The 21,135-nt window shown below is 53.0% G+C and overlaps 8 protein-coding genes across 8 annotated transcripts; 5 read left to right on the top strand and 3 right to left on the bottom strand.

The window, feature by feature from the left end:
• Positions 1-109: 109 nt before the first annotated feature.
• AYO21_11295 (hypothetical protein) lies at positions 110-1,453 on the bottom strand (the record flags this gene model as incomplete). The annotated part of the gene is made up of 1 exon (XM_022661191.1): positions 110-1,453. One exon carries the CDS (start codon positions 1,451-1,453, stop codon positions 110-112), a length of 1,344 nt encoding a protein of 447 aa, XP_022506505.1.
• Positions 1,454-2,487: 1,034 nt separating this feature from the next.
• AYO21_11294 (hypothetical protein) lies at positions 2,488-5,336 on the bottom strand (the record flags this gene model as incomplete). Its single annotated transcript, XM_022661190.1, has 4 exons — positions 2,488-4,457; positions 4,512-4,894; positions 4,954-5,081; positions 5,139-5,336. The coding sequence occupies 4 exons, from the start codon at positions 5,334-5,336 to the stop codon at positions 2,488-2,490; spliced, it is 2,679 nt and encodes an 892-aa protein (XP_022506504.1).
• A 2,042-nt stretch (positions 5,337-7,378) lies between these two features.
• AYO21_11293 (hypothetical protein) lies at positions 7,379-13,446 on the bottom strand (the record flags this gene model as incomplete). Its single annotated transcript, XM_022661189.1, has 2 exons — positions 7,379-12,946; positions 13,405-13,446. The coding sequence occupies 2 exons, from the start codon at positions 13,444-13,446 to the stop codon at positions 7,379-7,381; spliced, it is 5,610 nt and encodes a 1,869-aa protein (XP_022506503.1).
• A 591-nt stretch (positions 13,447-14,037) lies between these two features.
• AYO21_11292 (hypothetical protein) lies at positions 14,038-14,364 on the top strand (the record flags this gene model as incomplete). The annotated part of the gene is made up of 1 exon (XM_022661188.1): positions 14,038-14,364. The coding sequence occupies one exon, from the start codon at positions 14,038-14,040 to the stop codon at positions 14,362-14,364; it is 327 nt and encodes a 108-aa protein (XP_022506502.1).
• Positions 14,365-14,776: 412 nt separating this feature from the next.
• AYO21_11291 (hypothetical protein) lies at positions 14,777-15,376 on the top strand (the record flags this gene model as incomplete). The annotated part of the gene is made up of 1 exon (XM_022661187.1): positions 14,777-15,376. One exon carries the CDS (start codon positions 14,777-14,779, stop codon positions 15,374-15,376), a length of 600 nt encoding a protein of 199 aa, XP_022506501.1.
• A 485-nt stretch (positions 15,377-15,861) lies between these two features.
• On the top strand, positions 15,862-16,986 carry AYO21_11290 (hypothetical protein; the record flags this gene model as incomplete). Its single annotated transcript, XM_022661186.1, has 3 exons — positions 15,862-15,908; positions 15,985-16,048; positions 16,108-16,986. 3 exons carry the CDS (start codon positions 15,862-15,864, stop codon positions 16,984-16,986), a joined length of 990 nt encoding a protein of 329 aa, XP_022506500.1.
• Positions 16,987-17,607: 621 nt separating this feature from the next.
• AYO21_11289 (hypothetical protein) lies at positions 17,608-17,964 on the top strand (the record flags this gene model as incomplete). Its single annotated transcript, XM_022661185.1, has 1 exon — positions 17,608-17,964. The coding sequence occupies one exon, from the start codon at positions 17,608-17,610 to the stop codon at positions 17,962-17,964; it is 357 nt and encodes a 118-aa protein (XP_022506499.1).
• A 359-nt stretch (positions 17,965-18,323) lies between these two features.
• AYO21_11288 (hypothetical protein) lies at positions 18,324-20,469 on the top strand (the record flags this gene model as incomplete). The annotated part of the gene is made up of 7 exons (XM_022661184.1): positions 18,324-18,378; positions 18,462-19,349; positions 19,406-19,448; positions 19,506-19,641; positions 19,726-20,081; positions 20,131-20,395; positions 20,449-20,469. 7 exons carry the CDS (start codon positions 18,324-18,326, stop codon positions 20,467-20,469), a joined length of 1,764 nt encoding a protein of 587 aa, XP_022506498.1.
• Positions 20,470-21,135: the final 666 nt, after the last annotated feature.

Here is a 21,135-nt window from a genome sequence, read left to right as displayed (position 1 = left end):
CTTGCTTTGAGATGCGTGACCTTTGAAGAACAGCCAATGTCCTCCACCTGGCCGTCCTGCCTATCAGCCCCCACAAAATCAGTCCATCATACCCGTTCCAACTAGGACCTCACGATCGACGTCCACCTCTGCCACGTCCGCGAACCCGTCCTTGCCAGCCGCCACGAAATGCGGCAGGTTGGCTGGGAGGAGCCGCCTCGGCCCAAAGGCTCTCTATCGTCGATTGACAGCGAGCAGCGGGAACGGACGAGGCAGATGCCGACGTCGGAGAAGCGGCACCCGGCTCTTCGACTGTCGGATTTGGCGCGGCGGCATCCACCGGCGCCGGGACGGGCACTTGGCCAAAGCCTTCGATCTGCGCCTTGAGACCCTTGATGTGGAGGGTGTAGGTGTGAAGCTTTTTGTTTTGCTTCGTCAACATCTCCTCCCGGCGCCGCGAGAGGTCCTTGTCGGAGAACGTCGCTGAGCGCAACTCCTTGTTCGCCTGCTCCAGCTGACTGGTCAGCCGGTCTCGGACGCCACCAAGCACGCTCGCCTGTTCCAAGGCCGCCCCCTTTTCCTCCATGAGTTGCGCGATGGCGCTTTCCTTCTCTTTGATCTCATTCTCCTTTTGTTGGAGAGTTTCCTGCATTTCGCTCAGTCGCGCCAGAGCGTCTTGGTGCTCCTTGATCCTGGACTCTTGTTCGGCCATGGTGGCTTGTTGCTTCTTGATCAAAGAATCCTGTTCTTCAAGCATTGCTTGCTGTTGGTGGGCGAGGTCATCCTTGGCCTTCATGGATTCACTGTCGTCTTTCATCTTGATTATACAACGTTGTAGCTCGTTGTTGAGCCCGTCATTGCGTTCATGACAGGATGCAACAGTCTCATTGATGCCCACGATACTCGCGGCTTGCTCCTGGATTGTGTTGCTGAGGTTGCGGATGTGTAGGTCCAAATCCTTGATTTTCTCATTTTGCGTCACTTCTAGATCTCTGGGTCCACGTATGCGATGGTAAATGATGCTGAGAAAGCAAAGCATGGCTGCTACAGCTCCGAGAACAGCAATGATGCCCAGACTGCCTCCAACGAAAGGCTGAGAAGGGGGAGTGATTTCATCCCTGCCGATGATGGTTGATATTTCAAGACGAGGTTGACGCTGAATCACCGGGCACGTTGGTCGCAGGACTCCTTCTTCGACCGGCAGTGGGATGCATGTTTTGACGAGGGCGGGATTGTCGATGATATGGACGTTGATGGGTCCGGCTGCCGACTCCGGTACAACGAAGCGTTGCCCTTCTATCCATGTCTCGGATGCAAAGAGCGAGGCCCCCGAAAAGTCCTTTGCATTAGGTGGGAAGTCTTCTTGTTTGGCATCGATGACAGAGCTCTTGGAACGTCGGGAGGAAGCGCTCCACCAATCGTACAGACCCAGGCGTTCAAAGACCATCATCCAAACGATGTGGTCGGTTGCCATGATTGATGATCGAGGATGATGTATGTATGACTGTTTTGAGAGCAAAAGCCAGAGAGTCCACGAATGAGGAGCTTCCCAGTCCAGTTGAGGCAAAATGGAGAGAGCGTATGAGTCGACAGAGTTGTCTGGGAAGTTCTTTGTTTCTGAAAAGTACCCAGTCGTGTTGGGAACGACTGCGCAACTCCCCCTTGCTAGGTCGGGCAGAAAAGGTCTTGCAAACAAGGCGCCGACGCAAAGGCTGAAACGATGTGTGAGTTGTTTCCTCTGGTAGAATATTGGTGGCGTGCGATGTACTTACTGATATCTTTTCAGCAAAAATCTGACTAGAAAGGCTGCTGTAACAGTGTACTCACGGAGGGAGACTTGTTTCACTCTTTGGCGGCGAAGTGCTGAGGAAAAGCAGGTCAACGCAGAAATCTAGTCTCATAGGACGAAGAGTGATGTCTGTCGATGGAGGAGATCGAAAGATTTGAGAAAGGGCACACTGGATGAATTTCGAGGGACTGGAAGAACGAGACAAAGGTGGGAGTGGGAACCGACAATGACAGATCAGACTTTGCAGAAGAGATTGTTTCGGACGTGAAGTGATGAGAAAGAGATTGTTCTGAACGTGACCAATCAATTCAATAGCCTCGAGCCATTCGAGAAGCTGATTGCTGAAATCATGCTGCCAGACCCGACCCAGCCCAACAAGCCGCCAAGGTGTCTATATACCTTGAACATTAGCCCAGGCTGCAAAATGAGACGAAAGCGTTGCCAATAGTTAGCAAGCAAACATCAGCCAAGGTCAACATACCTCAGCGCTAGGAACAGCGTCAGAAAGTATCTGAGAGGAAAAGGAGGGAACGGTCCAAGAGAGAGTTTGCATCGCAAGAATGGGGTATCATGTATTGGTACAGTGCCGCCCAACGGGAACAAGTCCTGCTCTCCATATCAGAGAGCGGTTTTCTTCTCATCATGAACGCCGTAGTAGGTTCAAGGTTGACCGAGGTCATTTTCATGTACATGCTGGCTCAGTGTATCTCCATCATAAATCACGGATGAGGCATCGTTCCATCAGTTATATTGTCGCTCAAGATAAAGTCGTTAAAAGTGGGCTGTCCAAATGTCTCCGCCCAGTCCCACTCGAAAGTCATCGGCATCTGCCACAAATCCTGAGGCACAAAGGGATGTTGAAAAGACCCAACATTGAGAGGCGACATTGTGGAACTGGGCATCTGCTGACTACCCATGTCTGGACTCAGACCTGGAGCCGAGATCGGGTCAGTATAATCATTATCGAATGTTGGCATGTTGAAGAACTGATTGTTAGTCTTCATGTTATTGCCTGTACCATTACCGGCATTGGGAGTCACAGGTGTGGCGGTTGTGGTTGTTGGTGGCATGGTGCTCGTAGTACGTGGCGAGGCGCCAGCACCACTTGATCTTCGAGATCCGGTCTTGCGCCCGTTTATCTGTGCCTGAACCTGTGCCATGGATGATTGGTTGACGCGCATAACTTCTTCAGGCACAAGCCTGCGTTTTCGTTTTGAGCCTTCCTTCTCGGCCTTTTCAATCACCACTCGTGCAATACGTGCAAACTCTGAGCACACTGTGAGCATGCGGTTCAACGATCCGGAGCCTTCGTCATGCGCGACATTCGAAAGAAAGTTGACGACGAGGTCCATCAGCTTTATGTCGGCTCTCGCGCGGGTGTCTTGAGGATTTTGGAGGATGTTGGCAAAAAGGGTGACCAATGCCGAAACGGGGAAGTATAAAATCAGCCAGACGCATGCAAAGTCACCTTGTGGGATGTATTTGATGAGGTGGATCGAGGCCCGTGCAGCTGAAACGCAAAGTGCCGCAGAAGAGAAGACCCTTGGATTGAGAGGCCGCGCATTGAGACCTTGGATGGCATATTCCGATAGTCGACTGGTCCAATAGCCGTGATGGACCGACATCCGGTGAATTGTAGTCAAGCAATTGTAGTATGAGAAATGAAGGACGACGATGTGTAGAATGAGCGGGGTGTGCGACGTCTTGATCTCGTGCTCCGGCCGGAAATCCAGAGGAATGCTGTCCTTCCAAGCTTCCAACTCTTTGTCGAGCTCGCCGATGGTGTTCAGAAGCTCACCATCACTTTGCTTGGAAGCTCTGACAGAATAGAGCTGACGGTACACCTTGCTTGAAATAATGGCAAATTCACACATGAGGCGGAAGAGGTTTATCTTACTCTTACCGTCGGCCAACGGGACATTTCCAATGTTATCGGGGGGGTCCTCCGAAGGTAGCTCGACGTTCATGTCATCATCGTCCTGTGCAGGAGGTCTACCGGCCCGGAGGCAGGCGTCCTTATCCAGAAGATATGCAATCCAAAAGACTCGTTTGCGCTGTTCGACTTCGATGGGGTTGAGGTTGAATGCCGATCCTCGCTTGTGCAGTCCTATCGTGTGTGAACATCGGATGGCAGCAGCAATCAGAAAGAAAGACGGCTGGGGATTTGGTGTGCCCTGCAAGAACAGAGCCATGCCGAGAAGAGCCTGAACGCTTAGAAGATCGGTGTTTCGCATAGTCAGTTCGGTGATGACGCCCATGGCATTTTTGAGATAAAGCCATGCCTTTTGGTCATCTTCTTGCGGAACAACATTACTCATGACTCTGATTCGATAGGCAATGGCGAGAGCAACGTTTATGCTCGCCCACCACCCGCTCCCTTCGTATGGATCCTTGGAATATTGTTTCTCGACGAGGTGCATGAACGTAGGTTCATGGAACAATGGGAACATGCAGTTGAAGTTTTCAAAGAAATCCTTGAATAATGACAAAGCTTCTTCCTTTGGCGGCAGCGGTTTGAAGACCCGGCGGACAAAGATGTCTCCAAACACCTCGGGCTTCCAGTATTGCCACTTGGTATCGTCTTCGTTGACAGCGTTTTGAATGGTTTCCTGGAAAGAAGTATCCCCGGTCTTTTCGTTGACCCACTCTATACCTTTACTCGAGAAGATGGAGAAGGCCGAAGATGATCCTGGATGACGTGTTAGAACCAAGGGTAAAGGCAAGCAATAACGAGGATACACACCAATGTATCTGGTCTCGCCAACGTTGTTGGTGACAAGCGAGCACATTGCTTCGGAAAGATTTTCTACGTCGTCCCTGCTTGGTCTATCACCATCTGTACTCGGAGAAGTCATATTGTCCCTAGGGGTTTCAAGGGATTCCCGTTGTGAGCCAGGTCGGGGGGAATTTTCGGCCACGGTAGAATTAGCACCGCTCTTCGCAGTACCCGGAGAGTCTGTCTTGTGTGTTGAGGAGAAGTCTCTTGACGAGGCCTTTTCGGCGAGACGCTTCTCCAGCGTCCCCAAGTCGGTCTTGCCTACATCTTCTTCGCTGAGGAGTCCAGACATTCGTAATAGAGACTCCATGCGGCCGAGGCGATTTTCGAGGCCCTCGATATATTTGGCTCTGTCACGGCAATCAGTTTTCCAGCGACGCTATTTTTGTGGAATCCGAGAATAACATACCCCTTTGGAGGATTCCGCTTCTTCTCGACCTGTGTGAAGATACATTCTGTCTTGTAGTTGATGCAGTGACCACATTTGGGCATCTTGCCGTCACACTTGATCTTTTTCTTTCTGCACATGTCGCAAGCCTGCAGCCACCGTCAGCAGGTACGGTTCTTATTTGGTAAATGTGTAGAGAAGCGCACCCTTGCAATGCGCCGGCGCTTGGGATCATTGTCGTCTGCACCTCCATCAGTGAAATCACCAAAATATGCACCAGGCGGTAGAGTCGGGGGTATAGGAGTGCCGTCTGGGTGATATGCTCCGAATATTTGTGGAGGCTGTTGGGACACGAATTGGGACATGTCATAACCCATGCTGTCAATGCTGCCACGAGGGTCCATGGTCACTCTTCTCGGCGACGCCGCCGCCACCTTCGTAACTCAAGGAGGATTCGTATAGGCTGGAGAGAAACTCGTGGAATTACGCTGAATGCAGGTACCCGCTTGGGAGAGGACGGAAATCCGGATGCTTTATTAGGAGTAGGTCACTGCACTCATTGTGTTTGCGAATGTCCTGAAACGTCGTCCTTCGCCACTGGGGCATGGGACAAGATTGACTCAATGAGCAGACAGTCGATGGAAGAGACCTGGGGAGGGATGAGGTTTTGCAGATGGGCAAATCTCAGCACAAAATTGATTGGAGCAGAATGGAAAATGTGAATATGAAGTTGATTAATCAGGCAGAAAATGAAGTCGTGATTCAGGAATTTCAGGAAGGTTGAAAGTGTATCAAGTAGTTCCGGCGAGAACCATGATCCAGATACGATTTACGAGGGGATGCGCAGTGGTGCAAGGATGCGGATCCATTCTCGCCATCACCAAACCCGCCCAGAGTTTAGGTGCACCAGGCCTAGCTTGTCAGTCGCTCGGCCGGCTATGACGATGGAGGGTAGCCCTGTGGGTTTCAGGGTGGCACGGGTAAGTGACTGGGCAGGGGGCCACCACCTGCTGCCCTGTGTGTATTAGGGGGCCCGTTGAAATCAATGGTGGGGTTGTACCCATGCTTAAAGGGGAGCGTCATACCGAAGCCCCCAAACTCTCAGGCTCCAGGCACCAGTATTTGCATTTCCCGAGACCTCAAAACCCCCCAGCCATTTGCCGCCATTCTCATTCGACAAAGTGACTACGAGTAAGGCCAGCGGCAACCTCCATTACCTGGTACTGATTCACGATTCCATCACTTTTTCAAAGTGCCGGGGTTAAGTGCTCGTATTTCCTTCCTCAGAGCCTGCCTGCAGTCAGCAAAACGTGAACCATGGCACCATCATAGCCTGGTCATTGCGGGCTGGCACCGCTTGTTCGCTTCGTCCCATGGACTTTCCCCGGCATGTATCAGACTACGACAGTTCCAGCTTGCAATTCTCACCTCACTCCTTTGGGAAAGATAAATCAGTTTCACCAACCTCGAATCAGTCAACAGTACTCGTTATGGGGGAACGAGGTCTTGTTCTTGTCATGGCCAACGGATCCCCTGCCAGGGGATTTTGACTGCGCCCTCTCACCCTCTCACTCTCCCATGCACCTACGTACAGTACCTCGAACCACCTCGCACCACCTTCGCGGACCTGCACCCTCTTTCCTCCCTCTCTCTCGACTGACCGAAGCCTCAGATCACACTCGAAACGCAGACGGACGCACAGGACAACTCAATCCGAAATCTCCGTTCATCCGCTCCGCTCTCGAGCGTGCTCCGTATCCGTGTGCGTCTCCAAATCCATGCAGGCTGTCCTCCAATAGCAGCCCCAGACGCTTGCAAACCTTGACATGGCGCCCTTCTACTGTGCTGTGTATATTCGGATTCGGTGACGTTTCGCGCCGGCGGGTCCGATGAATGGTCCGAGTGGGCTCATATGTCGATTTCTCGGATGGACATTCTCGCAGCAATAGTCGGTCATGTTCGACTCTTCTCGAATCTGCATTTCGGCCCAAACTGACTCGGCCGAGTCTGCCGAAGGTGGCCTGTGATGAGCCAGACGGTGCGTTCTCCATTAAAATCAAAAGCTGGGTGGCTGACTAAATTGAATTAGTTTTTCCTCCTCCATGTTCTGCATGAGGTTGGACATGTGAGCCATTTTTCGTCTACTGTCTTCCTTTAGTCGATCTCCAAGCATTCGATCTTCGGCAGTTGCTTAGATCCCGGGGTGCAGGAAAAGAACCTCGCAGATGGTCGCGACTACAAGTACCCAGTACACTTTGATCTAACCGTCGCGTGACTAGCTGTTGCGCTTTGTCCTGCGGAGTCGGCACGATTTCGGTCCATTCCAAAAAAGCGAGAGCGAGACTCTCTAAGCAATAGGTATGTGGAAAATGTGTGGACATTGATCCTTTGAGTATACTACAACTACAGTTTCTGCGTCGGGCTGAGCGCCAGCAACATACTGCCCTCAACCCTGCGCTTGTTGCTCTTCTTGCGCCTGTTGCGCCTGCTGTTCCTCATACTCATCGACAATATCCCGGCATCGATCGATCATCTTCCAGCCATATTCTACTCTGATAGTGGCCCAATTGTCCCACAACCAGTCCCGGCCTCTGTCTGTGGCACACCACCATATGTGCTCTGCCACCGATGGCTCCATGTATGACGAACGTCGACGTTCGACGTACTTTGGCCTTGGCTCCGGTATCGTGGATGGCTGGGGAACCCTGTTCTGAAGTCGGTTGAGCTCGCGGAACATTCGATCCCTGCATGGGGAGCCGTCTTCTTCTCCCGGCATCGCGTCCCAGAAGTCTTCGTCGCTCGATTCTTCCTCTTCCTCGTCCCCGTCCTCCTGCCCCTGATTCCAGTCTTCGCTATCAATCACATCTCCTTTCTGAGATCCTTCACTCCCACCGTGTGCAGATTCTGCTCCGTTACCGTTGTTGTCTTCATCGTCACCATTGTCCCAAGGGTTTTGTCTACCCTCTTCGTCCTGTCCGTCTTCTTCATCCGACCCGCGCTCGGTATCAGTATCAGGGGAGGACACCCCATCTTGACCCTGGCCTGTGCGGTTCGCCTGAGCTATCGCAGCTTGCCTTTCATATGCTTGTAAGGCCGCTTCATAGTCAACATCCAACGGGTCTCCGCTCCCCTGAGTATCGTCTCCGAGATCCTCCTCTGAGCGATTCTCTTCGGCAGCAACTTGCCTTGCATATGCAAATAGCATCGAGCGGTGATCACCCTCCACCGAGGTTGCGTCGTCTTGGTCATCGTCTTCCGTCTCTTGCCCCGAGTCACTCTCCTCAGAAGCTTGCCCTTCATATTCACGTAAGAGCCATTCGAAATCGTCCTCTATCGAGGTTGAGTTCCCTTGGATATTGTTTTCGGGCTCTTGTCCTGTGTGACTCGCTTCGGCAGCAACCTGCCTCTCATGTTCCAGTAAGAGCGCTTCGATATCGTCCTCTATCGGGTCTGCGCTCCCTTGGGCATTGTTTTCGGGCTGTTGTCCGGAGTGGATCGCATCGGTAGCAAGCTGCCTTTCGTATGCGGCTAGGGTCGCGGCGAAATCGTCCTCTACCGAGTCCGTGTTCCCTTGGGCATTGTCTTCCGTCTCTTGCCCTGTCTGACTGGCCTCAGCAGCAACCTGCCTCTCATGTTCGAGCAAGAGCGCTTCGATATCGTACTCCACCGGGTCTGCGCTCCCTTGGGCATTGTTTTCGGGCTGTTGTCCTGAGTGGATCGCATCGGCAGCAAGCTGCCTTTCGTATGCGGTTAGGGTCGCGGCGAAATCCTCCTCTACCGGGTTTGCGTTCCCTGGAGCAATCTCTCTAGACTCGTGGTCTGTGACTGTACGTTCAGTGAGGGCGTCCTCAATTGGAGGGTTTTGGCTGTCTGTTTCTCCTTGGTTATGGACGCCTCTCTCCTCCTGGGCAGGAGTGCCTTGGCCCGTGATGCTGCTGCTTCCTTGGACGTCGGCATCACCCTCACCGCTTGAAACGATGTCTGGAGATTTTTGATCCTTCTCATCTGTACTGTCCTGAGGTTGTGTTCCTCTTGGTTGAACGTCGCCATCCTGCAGGGATGGGGAAATAGGATTGATTGGGGCTGTCGGATTCACCGCCGGCAGAGGTAAATGCCGTCTTATAGCCTGCTCCAACGCGCTCCCCAAAAGAGTTTTGGGCTGAGAAGTGTTGCACTGGGAAAGGGGAGACCGCATTGACAACCTCTTTCGATCAGTGCCTGTATACTGAGTGGCTCGGTGGAAGTCAGGTATGCCAATGGTTTCGTTTCCAGGAAGCAGTGGGTCGTCCTCCCGGTTTCTCTTAACACCGCACACGTGTTGACGACGTTCCTCTTCCAGGTCCGCCACATGATGGATATTCAAACCAGGAATTGCTGACTGAGCGAAGTGTCCTTCATTCGGCTGGGGCTCGAATGTCGACTGAATCGCAGGTTGATTGCTAACCGTCTGGGGAACTTCAGTCGTTCCACTTCTGTTGAATTCGAGCAACGCGGCTAGGTCTCTCGCCAACATGAACTCTTCGTTCGTTAGCACCGAACGCATTTGAGACTCCCGCCAGCGGTATGGGTTAGGAGCTCCTGGGTCGTCTTCCTCCACGTCCTCAACGTACAGGCCAACCGGACGCGCGGGCTCATACCCTGGCACTCCCGTGGCGACCTCTTCTTGTTGCACGGTCGGTTGCACTGGCCAAAATTGACCCTGAGGTGCTGCTAGTTCAGCTAGAACTTGATGCACTGCCCAAGATTGACCCTGAGGTGCTTCTGGTCCAACCGGAAGTTGATGCACAGCGCCGTCATGTTCATAGTCCATTTCGGCGGCATCCTGCTCTAATGATAAGTCTCTCATGGCGGTTGACAGCATGTCATCTACGCTCTTCTGTTGTGGCTCGAATTGCATGGGTTCTGGTTCTGGTTCCGGCGCATCTTCAGTCACGTCCATGAGATCTGGGTCCATTTGACTGGTGACAACAGGGGGATCCACAGATCCTCGCGCGCTCTCTGCCAAAACCCGTGCTTGATCCTCCTCTGACATGAGGCTGAATGACTGTAAGGACCTCAGGAAGGCAGAATCAAATCCAGATCCACCCAGGGGTTGCCCTTGGGTCCTAGCGAACGCAGACACGACTGGGGTTGGCTGCTCATTCGACACCTGAATGCCAGTGGCCGCTGCGCCTTGCGCATCTACAACCATGGAATCTCGCAATACTGCGGGCGCCTCATCTGAGCGAAAATGGCACGTTTGGCTCACCACTGATCCGTCGGACTCCGTTGCAAAGGTGACTCCACGGACGCGCTCGCTCCGGGAGGGCGTCACTCCTGCTTCTTGAGTCTGGGTGTCAAGTCCACCGGGACGACGTACGCCTGTGCCGTGGGACTGATGGACGTCCCTCTGCGTAGATGGACTTGTGACAGGGCTATCGGAATCGAACAAGCCGCCAAAGTCAGCAGTGCCAGTGGCGATGGAGTCGCCGCTGACTCCAGATGCATCGTCAGTGCGCTGAGCAGAAGCGTCGTTCGATTGTTGACGACGTTCCTCTGGGGCATCAATCCCAGACACGCTCGAGGAGAGTGGTCCTTCATTACCGCCATTGTCACGCTTGGCTTCGCCCTCGAGGGGCTGTTCTGCACCCGCAACCATTTCGAGGATGCCTGTCGATGGTGTAGAGGTAGGTCGATTGTCGTCCTCATCTTCGGCATCTTCCACCATCGGACGTGGACGAATATCTTTTTCCTTTCCCACACGATTCTGGGAATTATCATCCTCGGCCTTCTCTTCGTTCTCCACTGCATTTGACTTGATGGGTGCGCTGGCTGACGAAAAAACAGGCCCAGAAGATCTCGTGATGCTTTCCTCCTCTGTAAAAGTGGAAGGAAAAGTAGCGGCCGAATCTTGTTCTTCCTGTGATGGAGGAATAGAACCCAGATTGGGCTCCAAGAGAGGCGGAGTCTCTGTCGAAGTTCTACCATCGCGAAGCTCAGTCGAAACGGATTCCGGTCCCACAAGGTCATTCTCGTTGGAGGTGATCGGCCTGAGCGGGCTGTTTGAGGATTTTTCCTCCTGGGGTTCGCCCAATATGGGAATGTCTTTTGAAGGAGACGCTGCGCTCAAATCTTCATGCTCATTGACGTCGTCCAATCCGAGCTGGCTTTGTGAAGATGCGCCATCGTGCGATTCGGTTTCATGCTCGTTGGTGGTATTCGACCGAAGTTGGATGTTTGGAGATTCTTTCTCACCCAGTTCTTCAACCACAGGAATGTCACCTGGGGTCGAAACAACGCTCGACTCTGTTTGCGGAGAAGGCACTTTCTCGGACGCGACATCATTATCCGACCCTGGTTTTTCTGTGACCATGCGAGCCGGTTGAGGTTGGCTAGAACGCCTATCTGGTCGACCCATCGCGTACAGGCTGTCAGCCTTAGCAGAGAATTCTGCCTGCCTTGAAGCTCTCTCGGCGAGCTGTTGTCGCTGCCGCTCACCCGGATTTCTAGCACCAGTTAGTATCGACAATCTCGCTCGAGGGTCACGCCTGGTGAAAGGTCGATCCGCCAGATGTTCAACCATGTCCCTCGGGCGGATCGGATTCGACACGACCGGTAAGCTGTCGGATTGCGACGGTTCGCCCCCTAAGTCTGGTGCTAGCGGATCCTTCGAGGCGAATGGAGGTTGTGAGAGGAGGCCGTCTTCTTTATCGTGTGGTGGAGTGTCAACAGGGGATGCCTGTTCAGCCGGCTTCTCTGCCTCGGTGGAGTTGACGAGAGTTCCAACGCCATCGTTCTCGGAAGTCTCTGGTAGAGACGGCGTTACTTGAGTGGCGGGAGTTGGATCCAGTGGTGCATCCGTCGATGGGTCGAGGGAAACCACTACTTCGTCAACAGGCAGTGCTTCAAGGGCCTCTTCGATGGCAATGTCCGAACCTTCGTCTCCTTCTACATTCCACCTTATGAACCTGGCTAGGCTGTCTTGCAGATAAAGGAGGACGACAGGAGCATAGCGGCACAACAATATGAAGGCCGTCGTCGCCGCCGCAGCAGCAAAGCGGCACAACCATGTGAAGACTGTCGCCGTCGTGGCAGCAGCGGCGCGGCACAACCATAGGCCTCTCTTCCCTGCGGCAGGACCATAGCGGCGCATGAATATGAGGCATATCATCGCCGCGATAGGACCAAGTTTGATCAAGAGTGGAATGCCGAGCAGAATAAACGCAGCCAGTGCTGGATGGGTAGGTATCAGTCTCAGGAAAGGGACGAGCGCCTTGTTCAGGAAGTTGTGGATAGCGAAGAACGTCTGTCTGGCAAACTCAATGGTAGGCTCCATTTTGCTGTGTGCATGGGTAATCATGTTCGCCATGCTTGAAGCAAGGCTCCGCCAGACAGAGGGTTCGTTGTCAGATGGCGATGGAAGCTCTTCAACGTCGATACCCATGGAAACGTTGCCGGCCTCACAGGTGTCCTGATCGATCCGTTCATGAGAAAGGCAAATATCTTCCGTCACAATGACAGAGGAACTGGGATTTCTGTTGGTGAGGTCGCCGAGTCGCAAGTCAACAATCTCTTCCGTATAGATGATTGTGCCATTGGTCCATGCTTGGACAGAGAAGAATCGTGTCATGGGTACAGTCGAAGGGTGCGTCGGTCGAAAAATCACATCTCGGCTGCCTTTCGACACGACTGTCTTGACAAAACTGGGGCCAACAGAGGCCGGGGCCTCTGCCGCTCTTTTGTTTCTGAGGAGGTGCCAACCGAGAGCACTTGCCATGGTAACGGCGCCAGCTGCGCCAACAAAGAGTTCGATTTCTTGGGTGGCGATGCGAGGAATGGCTGCGACATTGGCGACGAGCCAGAGCGAGAGAAGGAGTGTCCACTTGAAGGACAGCATGGTGAAGGTATTCAAGGTATTTGTCTGAGGCTGTTCGCTGGTCTCGGGAGATGAAGTGACCTCTGGGTCGGGGTGGATCGAGAAGGCGTTGGGTTTAGCGAGGAAAAACGCGATTCCAGAGACAGTTGTAAGTGTGATCTTTTGTTGTGAAGAAGCAAATGGGCATGGCTGAGTTTTATCGACAGATTGGAGGCAGTGAATCAGCGGGTGAGGCAGTTGCAAGCGCTACTGGTTTGTACCGTCTGAATGCTGGATCATGCGAACACAATGACAACTTGGTAAGGCAGTTCTATGACTGACAGAGGTGAAGAGAGCAGCGAAAATTAACTGACTGTGGTCTGTGTCTATGCAATAGAAGCGACTTAGCTGGGATCTCGAATGAATACAGAATATATATCTCTAGACAGAGTCGCGAGGCTGAAGAAATCAAGGAGGTGGAAAACAAGTTGCATATTCTTCTTCTCTTGCTTGCGTCGCAAACTACGAACTTCACGTCTTATTGAGTTGCATCAAACAGCAGGTTGCTATTCCCAGCGCTTCTATGTATAGGAGACAATGATCTTTCATCCTGGTGGGTTAGGAGCGTTTGTTGTTACAGACCCGGTTGTGCTTTGTCCCTGAACCACAGCCTTGTCCATGATTGACCCTGCGACAAAGACAGCCTTGTTTGCTCCGGCCAATCACAGCGATAGCGTATAAGCAGGACCGTACAATACGAGTAGAGTGGATCCTCTCCAGGGAGCTGTGTCAAATGACATGCAATACCTAGTACTATTCAATGAAAAGTTGCTGTCATTTTGGTCATTATTGTCATTTGAATATCCCCATGACATCACCACCATGTCCTTGCCACAAGCTGCGATCTTCAGGCACATCCGTGCTCGGTGCGTGGTTGCCTCACTGTTCAGCTCTTGACATGTGCGACAGAACCGATTTCGAAAAGGGTAATCTTGTCCTCAAAACCTGTTTTTGATAGAACCCCCCCCTCGTGGCAACGGGGTCGGGCGTTGTGGCGTACTGGGAAAAGAGTTCCCACATGGCCCTGGAAATATATTCCTATCCAATTCCACGACTGCACCACCCTTTCTTTTCAACCTCTTCCCACCCTAATATATTCGTTTACAGGCTGAAGACACACTCATACCTCCTCTCCACACCAATATTTGAGCTCAAGAGGACTCTACCTGTAGGCATCTTCCTTCGCTGACCGGACGCCAAAAAAAAAAAGGATGTCGGACGACGCTGGATTCTTCAAACGCACGTCCGAGGCTGTCGCCAATGCCGGTGCCTCTGTTGCTGGCGCGGTTTCCGGTTCCCTGTCCCTGGGCGCCTCGGCCAGCCACAAGAAAACAACGACGACAAAGACAAAGACCACCCTTCCGACAGCAGAGCAACAGCAATACATTGTCGCGAATGGAGGAGCGGGACAGCCTGCTCAAGGACGCATCACTAGTGGTGGAGTGGGCGAGCAGAAGAGGATCACGTCAAAGGAGGCTGATGCTTTGTACCAGGAGCGCATGGAGGACGAGTATGCAAAGAGGGAGGGCGGCGCTTGAACACAGATTAGAGAGCGTTGGGAGCACAGGTTTGTTGGCGTTTGCCAGAGACTTTGCCAAAAGGGCGAGAGGACGTCTGTTGTTGACTATTTCTCCTGCGATCGGATTATAAAACGGGGGAGGACACACAGGCACCGTCAACTCAAGATCACTTGTATTTCGACGTGCTGGGCTTTGGAGAGGATTCCATACCTCCATAACTTCTGGATCGTTGACTCTCGCACATGCAAAACATCCCCCACTGCAGAGTGACATCATTTTTTAGACACTGGGAAAATCTTCGGCAGATTCGGACCACGAGATCCCAAATGCACTTGAAGATCTCGCGTGTTTTTTCACAATAGTAAAACGACAAAAGTTCAGCGTCTGTAGAGAGTATAAGTACACGGTCACTCACTCTCTGTATCCCGCCATGGCTCCGGACGTCTCAAAAGCTCTGGAACTGATAGACGCAGCACACAGAGAGGACCCGAACACGGTCGACATCAACGGCGACAAAATCCCCTACGAGCTACACTATGCTCAGAAAATGACACGCTACCTCAACCTCCACACGCCGAACGCGGGCCCCTTGCTCGCCACGGCCGCCCGTGCCCAGCATTTCCGCCGTTGGGAAGTGCCGCGAGACAGCTACCCGCGCACCAAAGCCGGGTACTTTGCGTGGCGAACGTTCCTGAAGAACCGGCAGGCCGAGCAAGTCAGGCAGATCTGCCTGGAGTGCTCGTACACGGAGGAGGAAGCCGGCAAGGTGGCAGCGCTGATTGCAAAGGAGGATCTTAAAAAGGGGGAAGGTAAGGGCGACGCCGACGCGCAGGTCATTGAGGATGTCGCGTGCCTGGTGTTTCTGGACGACCAGTTTGACGACTTCGAAAAGGGCCACGATGAAGAGAAGATCATTGGCATATTGCAGAAGACGTGGGTGAAGATGGGCCAGAGGGGGCAAGAGTTGGCGCTCGCCATGGATCTGAGTGAGAGGGCAAAGGAGATGATAGGCAAGGCTCTGGCGGGTTGATGGGAGAAGGAGGGGGGCCATATTGTACTTTGTCTGATCAACAACAGCCAGGCGTCGATAGGTCTGCACCTTCCTGGCATGGGTGTGGGAGTGAATTCCCTCGTCTACACACCTCCATTTGCCTGCGCAGTCCTGTGTCACACCCCAGTCCAAAACTCCCAGACTTCCTTCCAAGCCTCGATCGGGCAAGACACGGGTATTGTGTACAGACCCCTGCGTCGTGGGACGTTTCCAAAGCGCTGCGTCCAATTAGCCCACCATTGCTTCCCGTCCCACACAAGTTGGCGGCGAGGCGGGTAAAGATCGGTCTTTGCAAAGTCCAGGTTTAACGAGGTGGTTTGTGGGAAACTGCGGGCCTCCACAAACCCCGCGATATACCGCCACGTCCGTCTTATATGAACGAAGCACCAGAACCCTCCGAATCTGTCAACTGATAGTTTTGCACTCCTTGATACCGGCGCAATACTACTACTCGCAAGCCAGAAATGTCTCCCTATCCGAAGATTGACTGTCACTCCCACTACCTGCCTGCGTAAGTTCAATTCATTCTCGGGAGGCGCCCGAAGCGAAGCGAGTCGAGTCGAGTCCTCCTAACCTGATTTCCTCAGGGAATACCGCAAGGCTCTTGCTGAAAATGGCCACAAGAACCCTGATGGCATGCCAGCGATTCCGGTACGTCTGCAGAGCCCCCGATCAATCTGCCCAAGAGGCTAGCTAATGGCTGTGATCAGGAATGGAGCGAAGAGAGTCACCTTACAATGATGAAATCCATCAACGTGACGAAGTCGATTCTCAGCATCAGCACACCGGGAGTCCACCTCAAGGCAGGCGACGACGCACTTGCCCGAAAACTGGCCAGACACGTCAACGAGGTCGGGGCGGATCTGAAGAAGCGAATGCCCGACCAATTTGGCTTCTTCGCCTCTCTCCCCTTACCCGACGTCGAAGGCAGCCTGCAAGAGATCTCCTATGCCATGGACCACCTCAACGCCGACGGGTTTGTTGTGCTCACCAACTTTCACGGGACGTATCTCGGACACAAGGACTTTGACGCCGTCTTCGACGAGTTGAACCGGAGAAAAGCCGTCGTCTTCATCCATCCTACCACCCCTTGCCTGTCGTCGGGAACTGCGGCGACGCCACTCCCTCAGTTCCCGAGACCGATGTTTGAGTTCCTGTTTGACAGTGCTCGCGCCGTCATCAATCTGTTCCTGACTGGCACCGTGAAGCGGTGTCCCGACATCACCTTCCATATGTCACACGTCGGAGGCGCGTTCCCACCCCTGATCAACCGGTTCTCGAGCGTCGCCGAGGTCATGAAGCTGGGAGGATCTGCCAACGAGGTCACTCCGGCATGGGTCAAGGAGAGGCTCAACAAACAATTCTACTTCGACACCGCGGGATGGGCGTTCCCGGAGCAGGCCAAGGGCCTGCTAGAGTACGTCACCGTCGATAGGATGCTGTTTGGGAGCGATTTTCCTTACACGCCCTTACCGGTGGTCCAAGGCCTGTCCAAGCAGCACGATGAGTATCTGCCCCAGGTGTTTGCCAGTGACGACGACAAGGAGAAATTATGTAGCAGGAACGCTTTACAGCTCTTCAAAAAGTAACCCAGCAGCAAGCTTTCTTGGAGCGAGACGGGAAGGGCATGGGATTATGCTTTACTAGCCGACCATGAGAATCGCGTGGAATCAGCTTTGGCAGCGCCGGGATCTCTCTATCAAGTTCGCTTCTTGCCACAATTTCCTGGGCGGCCTCGCTATGTGGGCGAACCAAGACAGACCCCTTGCTGATCTTTGCTACACAAACCGGGAAGTACTGGGTGATGGATGTCTTTTAGGCACTGGGCTATGCGCTGGGCGTGTGACGAGGCTCAGAGGCATCTCCCTCCTCTTTGATCGGAGAACTAATCCGAAGACGAGGTGCCCCTCTTTGCCTCTTCAGCATTCGCCATGATCGTCATGCTGCTGTCGTCAGATAATGCCAGGTGAAGTCATTGTAGCAAGCGACCGTCAACAATGGACTTGGGGCTGTGCAGGGAGCATTCAGTAGAATATATCTAAGGGTGGTGCATGTTTTCGTACCACGTCTATTCAGACATTTTGCTAGAAAACGACTCCCTAGCAAAGGCAAATTTTGACAACAAGAAACAAAGACCATCGCAAAAAACTCATCTCGTATAGCAACCTTGTCTACCGCACTTGGTCGGGCCTACCTCTTCGAAAAAAAAAATGACCGACAGCCAGACAACAAGCACGACGGGCACCTCAGAAGGTACTGCATCCTCACACTCAGAACTGTTTGGGCTTCCAGGCCAGAAGAGAGCCTCGACCACCGCCGGCGCCGGAGCAGGATCAGGCATTATCGGAACGAGTGGGCACGCCGGCGCGGCGAACAAGAGTGTCGAACTGGACCCGGGAAGCGAGGTTCAGAACACTGGGGGGGTTGCTGGCGTTGCCGAGGGAGGGAAGAGCAGCACCGTCACAGGATCTGGCGGCGAGACTCTAACTCCCAGTCAAGGAAGTGGAGATGTTCGGCCGGCGGGGCAAGAGAAGGGCATCATTGACAAGTTGAATCCATTGAAGTGACGGTGATGGTTAGGTACGTGTAGTTGTGGTAGCCGTGGAGGGAGATGGTGCATGCGTGGTAGAGTGAGGGCAACGCAAATTCTACGAGTATTTAGGGAGCAGGCGGGGGGTGCAGTTGGCGTCCAGGGCTTGAAGGAGGGAGCAAGAAGCCATCTATAGCTATCCTGGGCCATGCTTAAGATATAATATCTATTTTATCCTAACTGCAAGTACAATCTAACGCAGGTCTTACCATTCTCCCAAAATCGGTACAGGCGAGGAGCCCCATGCTCCGGGGCCCGTTTTAACAGCAAGGGAAAGGCGTGGCGGCCCGTCAGGTACTAAAGATGGGCAGAGCGGAGGCGGCGGGACCAGTGAAAATGTCCCAGTCGTGCGGCAGCTTAAGGGGGGAGGTGCCCTTGGGAGCCCAGCAAGGTAAAAGGTGGTTGGTGTTCAGGGTTGTTTGGACGCCCGTAAGGCGCTTATAAGCCACACCAACGGGCAACTTCCACCTGCAGCAGCCGTGCAAAATAACGGGGAAGCCACTAAACCTGGCCCGTTTCTCTCAACCTGGCCCATCGTGATCCAACTTCGCACCTCTGCTGCAACTCTGCACAATACCAGTATCCCAAACGCCCAATGTCCAGCTCAACGTGACTCAATCCAATGTTCCACCACCCTTCTCATCCTTAATCAACATTCCTCCTCGCGATCGCTACGTTCGCAGGACCTCTGTCAAGATAAAAAGATCGACTCCCCTTACTCAGTGCCGATTCTGTCGTTGCGCGTTGCCTCGTTTAAACAATACTCGACACGACTTCCACATTGGTTGTTTGATTACTTGCTGCGCACTCGCGGCGCCCAATCAGTCACCTTGTCACCTCCGGTCTTTGATCGAGGAGACTCGCCCATCACGGCGTTGTCGAGATTCAACCACTCCTTCGACAACGACGACACTGAAAACGAGGACAAGATATACATTGCACCGCCGCCACATTCTCCCAGGTCCGCAGCGTCATCCTCGAGTCCTCCCTCCCCACGACCACCTCCCTTCTCCTCCCTCTACTTTCCATCCGAGGCCGAGCTCGACCGCATCAGAGCCACTGTCACCGAGACTCATTGCGACTCGCTCTTAGCCTCTGCCCCGGCACCCTCCTTCGAGGAGGCTCTCGCCGAAGACGAACCCGGGTCTAAGGCTGAGCGCGAGACAAAAGCTGCCCTCCCACAAGACACAAAAGCTCAGTCTTCTTCCGGCAAGGCTGTTGACGACGGAGAGCCGCCGCCACCTTATACCGAAGGTTCTAGTCCGTTAGACTCGTTCTCATACCTCATGGCGGCAGCGGGTGGTGCGGCCAGCATCATCACACAGGTTCAGCAAACAGGCCCACCAATCAACACTTTAGGAGGTGAGTGGCGATGCTCTTGGGGGGAAGTGATGAAGACTGACACGATGGGTGTGTAGCAGGCGAGGCCGCAGCTGATGAACACATCACATTGGACTTGAGGTTTGTTTCCTTGGCTCACACTGAAAGCCAGCAGACAGAAAGCTGACTGTACCTCAGGGGAACGCATTTCACCCTTTCCCGTGATGAATTGTTGACGCTGCCCGAGTTTGTGCTGCTATCATTATTCCCCAATGGCCTTCTCCCGGATGGCCACATGAACTCGTTTCACGAAGGCGATGTCTACCCGGTTGACGTACGTCCCAATCAAAGCCCCCATCCCATTGTTGTTCTTAGCAATCCTTGTATCTATATCGGAGATGTAACCTATTCTTCACAGTATGACCCAGCCTCCCTTCAGTATATGTTAAATTTCTTCCGAGATGTGGCTCAATCAATACCCTCCACGTCTCCCTCCCCAACAACACCACCAGAACATGACCCCATCTCGATTGAACCCTTACAGGGTTCGACCAAGGACATGCTTCAGGACCGAGCGGGAATCATAGTCTTGAGAGAAGATCTTGACTTTTACGTCATTCCTCCTCGTCCAGACATTGAGCAGCCGGAAATGACAGAGATCAAACGGGCCGCTGGTAAATCCTTACTCAAACAAGACGGAATCTTCTCTGGCCTTAAGCGGAGTGAAGAAGCTGGCACGACAGAGCAACATTTGATTGAAATGCTGACCGCTGGGTATGTTCCACAAACCGATCAGCTCAGATGGAGATGCTGACACATACAGCGGTTTTAATCACGATGATGCCTGGGGTCATCGAGCTGGAGAACCAAACAAGGCCGTTATCTGCAGCCTGGCTCTCGCGCGGCTACGGACTGATATCAAAGGGGATTTGGCCGGGAGCAATGCTGTGGGCATGGCTCAAAAACTCCTCCTGTTTTGGCGAAAACCGGCTCGGAGATGTTGGTGGGAGGGTGTTGAGCTGACTGATGTGGATGGGGTTGAGGGCAAGTTGAAGGTATGGATTCGAAGAGTGTGGACCCTCGAAATGGTGAGTTACCCCTTTGTTGTGTCAATATACCGTTGTGCTGACATCCTGTTCAGAGCGTGATTGGCCTTCGATGACAGGAGCGCAGTCATTCTTTCGTTGCCGTGTTGGCGTTTTGCATTGAGCGATCAGGAGAAAAAGAAGTTCGGTTTCGGAATATCCATGTGTTAGGGCCTTTGGGAGTATGAAACGGGTGATTGTCGCGACATTGCCTGCACAGCTAAGGTTTGCCCATAAGTAGCTGGGTGAGGCTCCATACAGCCAATATTTGGGTTTCTTCTTACCTCCAGTCACAATCACCTAGTGCCGTTAGCTTGGTGAAGAAGGATCCCACGTTTGTTCATTTGTAACTTGGGGTAATAAAAAAATATGTACATGTTTCTCCATGGGCGAGACTTGGACAGTGAACTTTTCTCTTTGGACCTTCCTTGTTGATTCCCATCCAGCAGCAAAAAGGTAAAGTTGGCTCCGGCGGCTTCTAGTATACCTTCTCCCATTTCCCTCGCAGGTGTTGCGGCTCCTATCCTCTCCCCGGTGGAGAGGGTTAAATCGAGCAATCTTACAACAGCCACGAGGTACTCTGGGACAGGAGAATCATGTGCAAGACCCCTACAGCAAGCTCATGAATCCCCTTTAGAAGGCCCCTCCCACCTAACCCACTAGACCTTTTCCCAATATTGTTAACAATAGCCCCCCCGAACTCGAAGTTGTAGGGGTCTCCAAGTGCTGTTCGAACTTCAAGT

This window comes from Fonsecaea monophora (genome assembly GCF_001642475.1).
Source record: "Fonsecaea monophora strain CBS 269.37 chromosome Unknown Scaff152, whole genome shotgun sequence".
NCBI lineage: Eukaryota > Fungi > Ascomycota > Eurotiomycetes > Chaetothyriales > Herpotrichiellaceae > Fonsecaea > Fonsecaea monophora.
The sequence above is the reverse complement of the archived record's forward strand: the minus strand, read 5'-3'. Positions and strand labels throughout refer to the sequence as shown.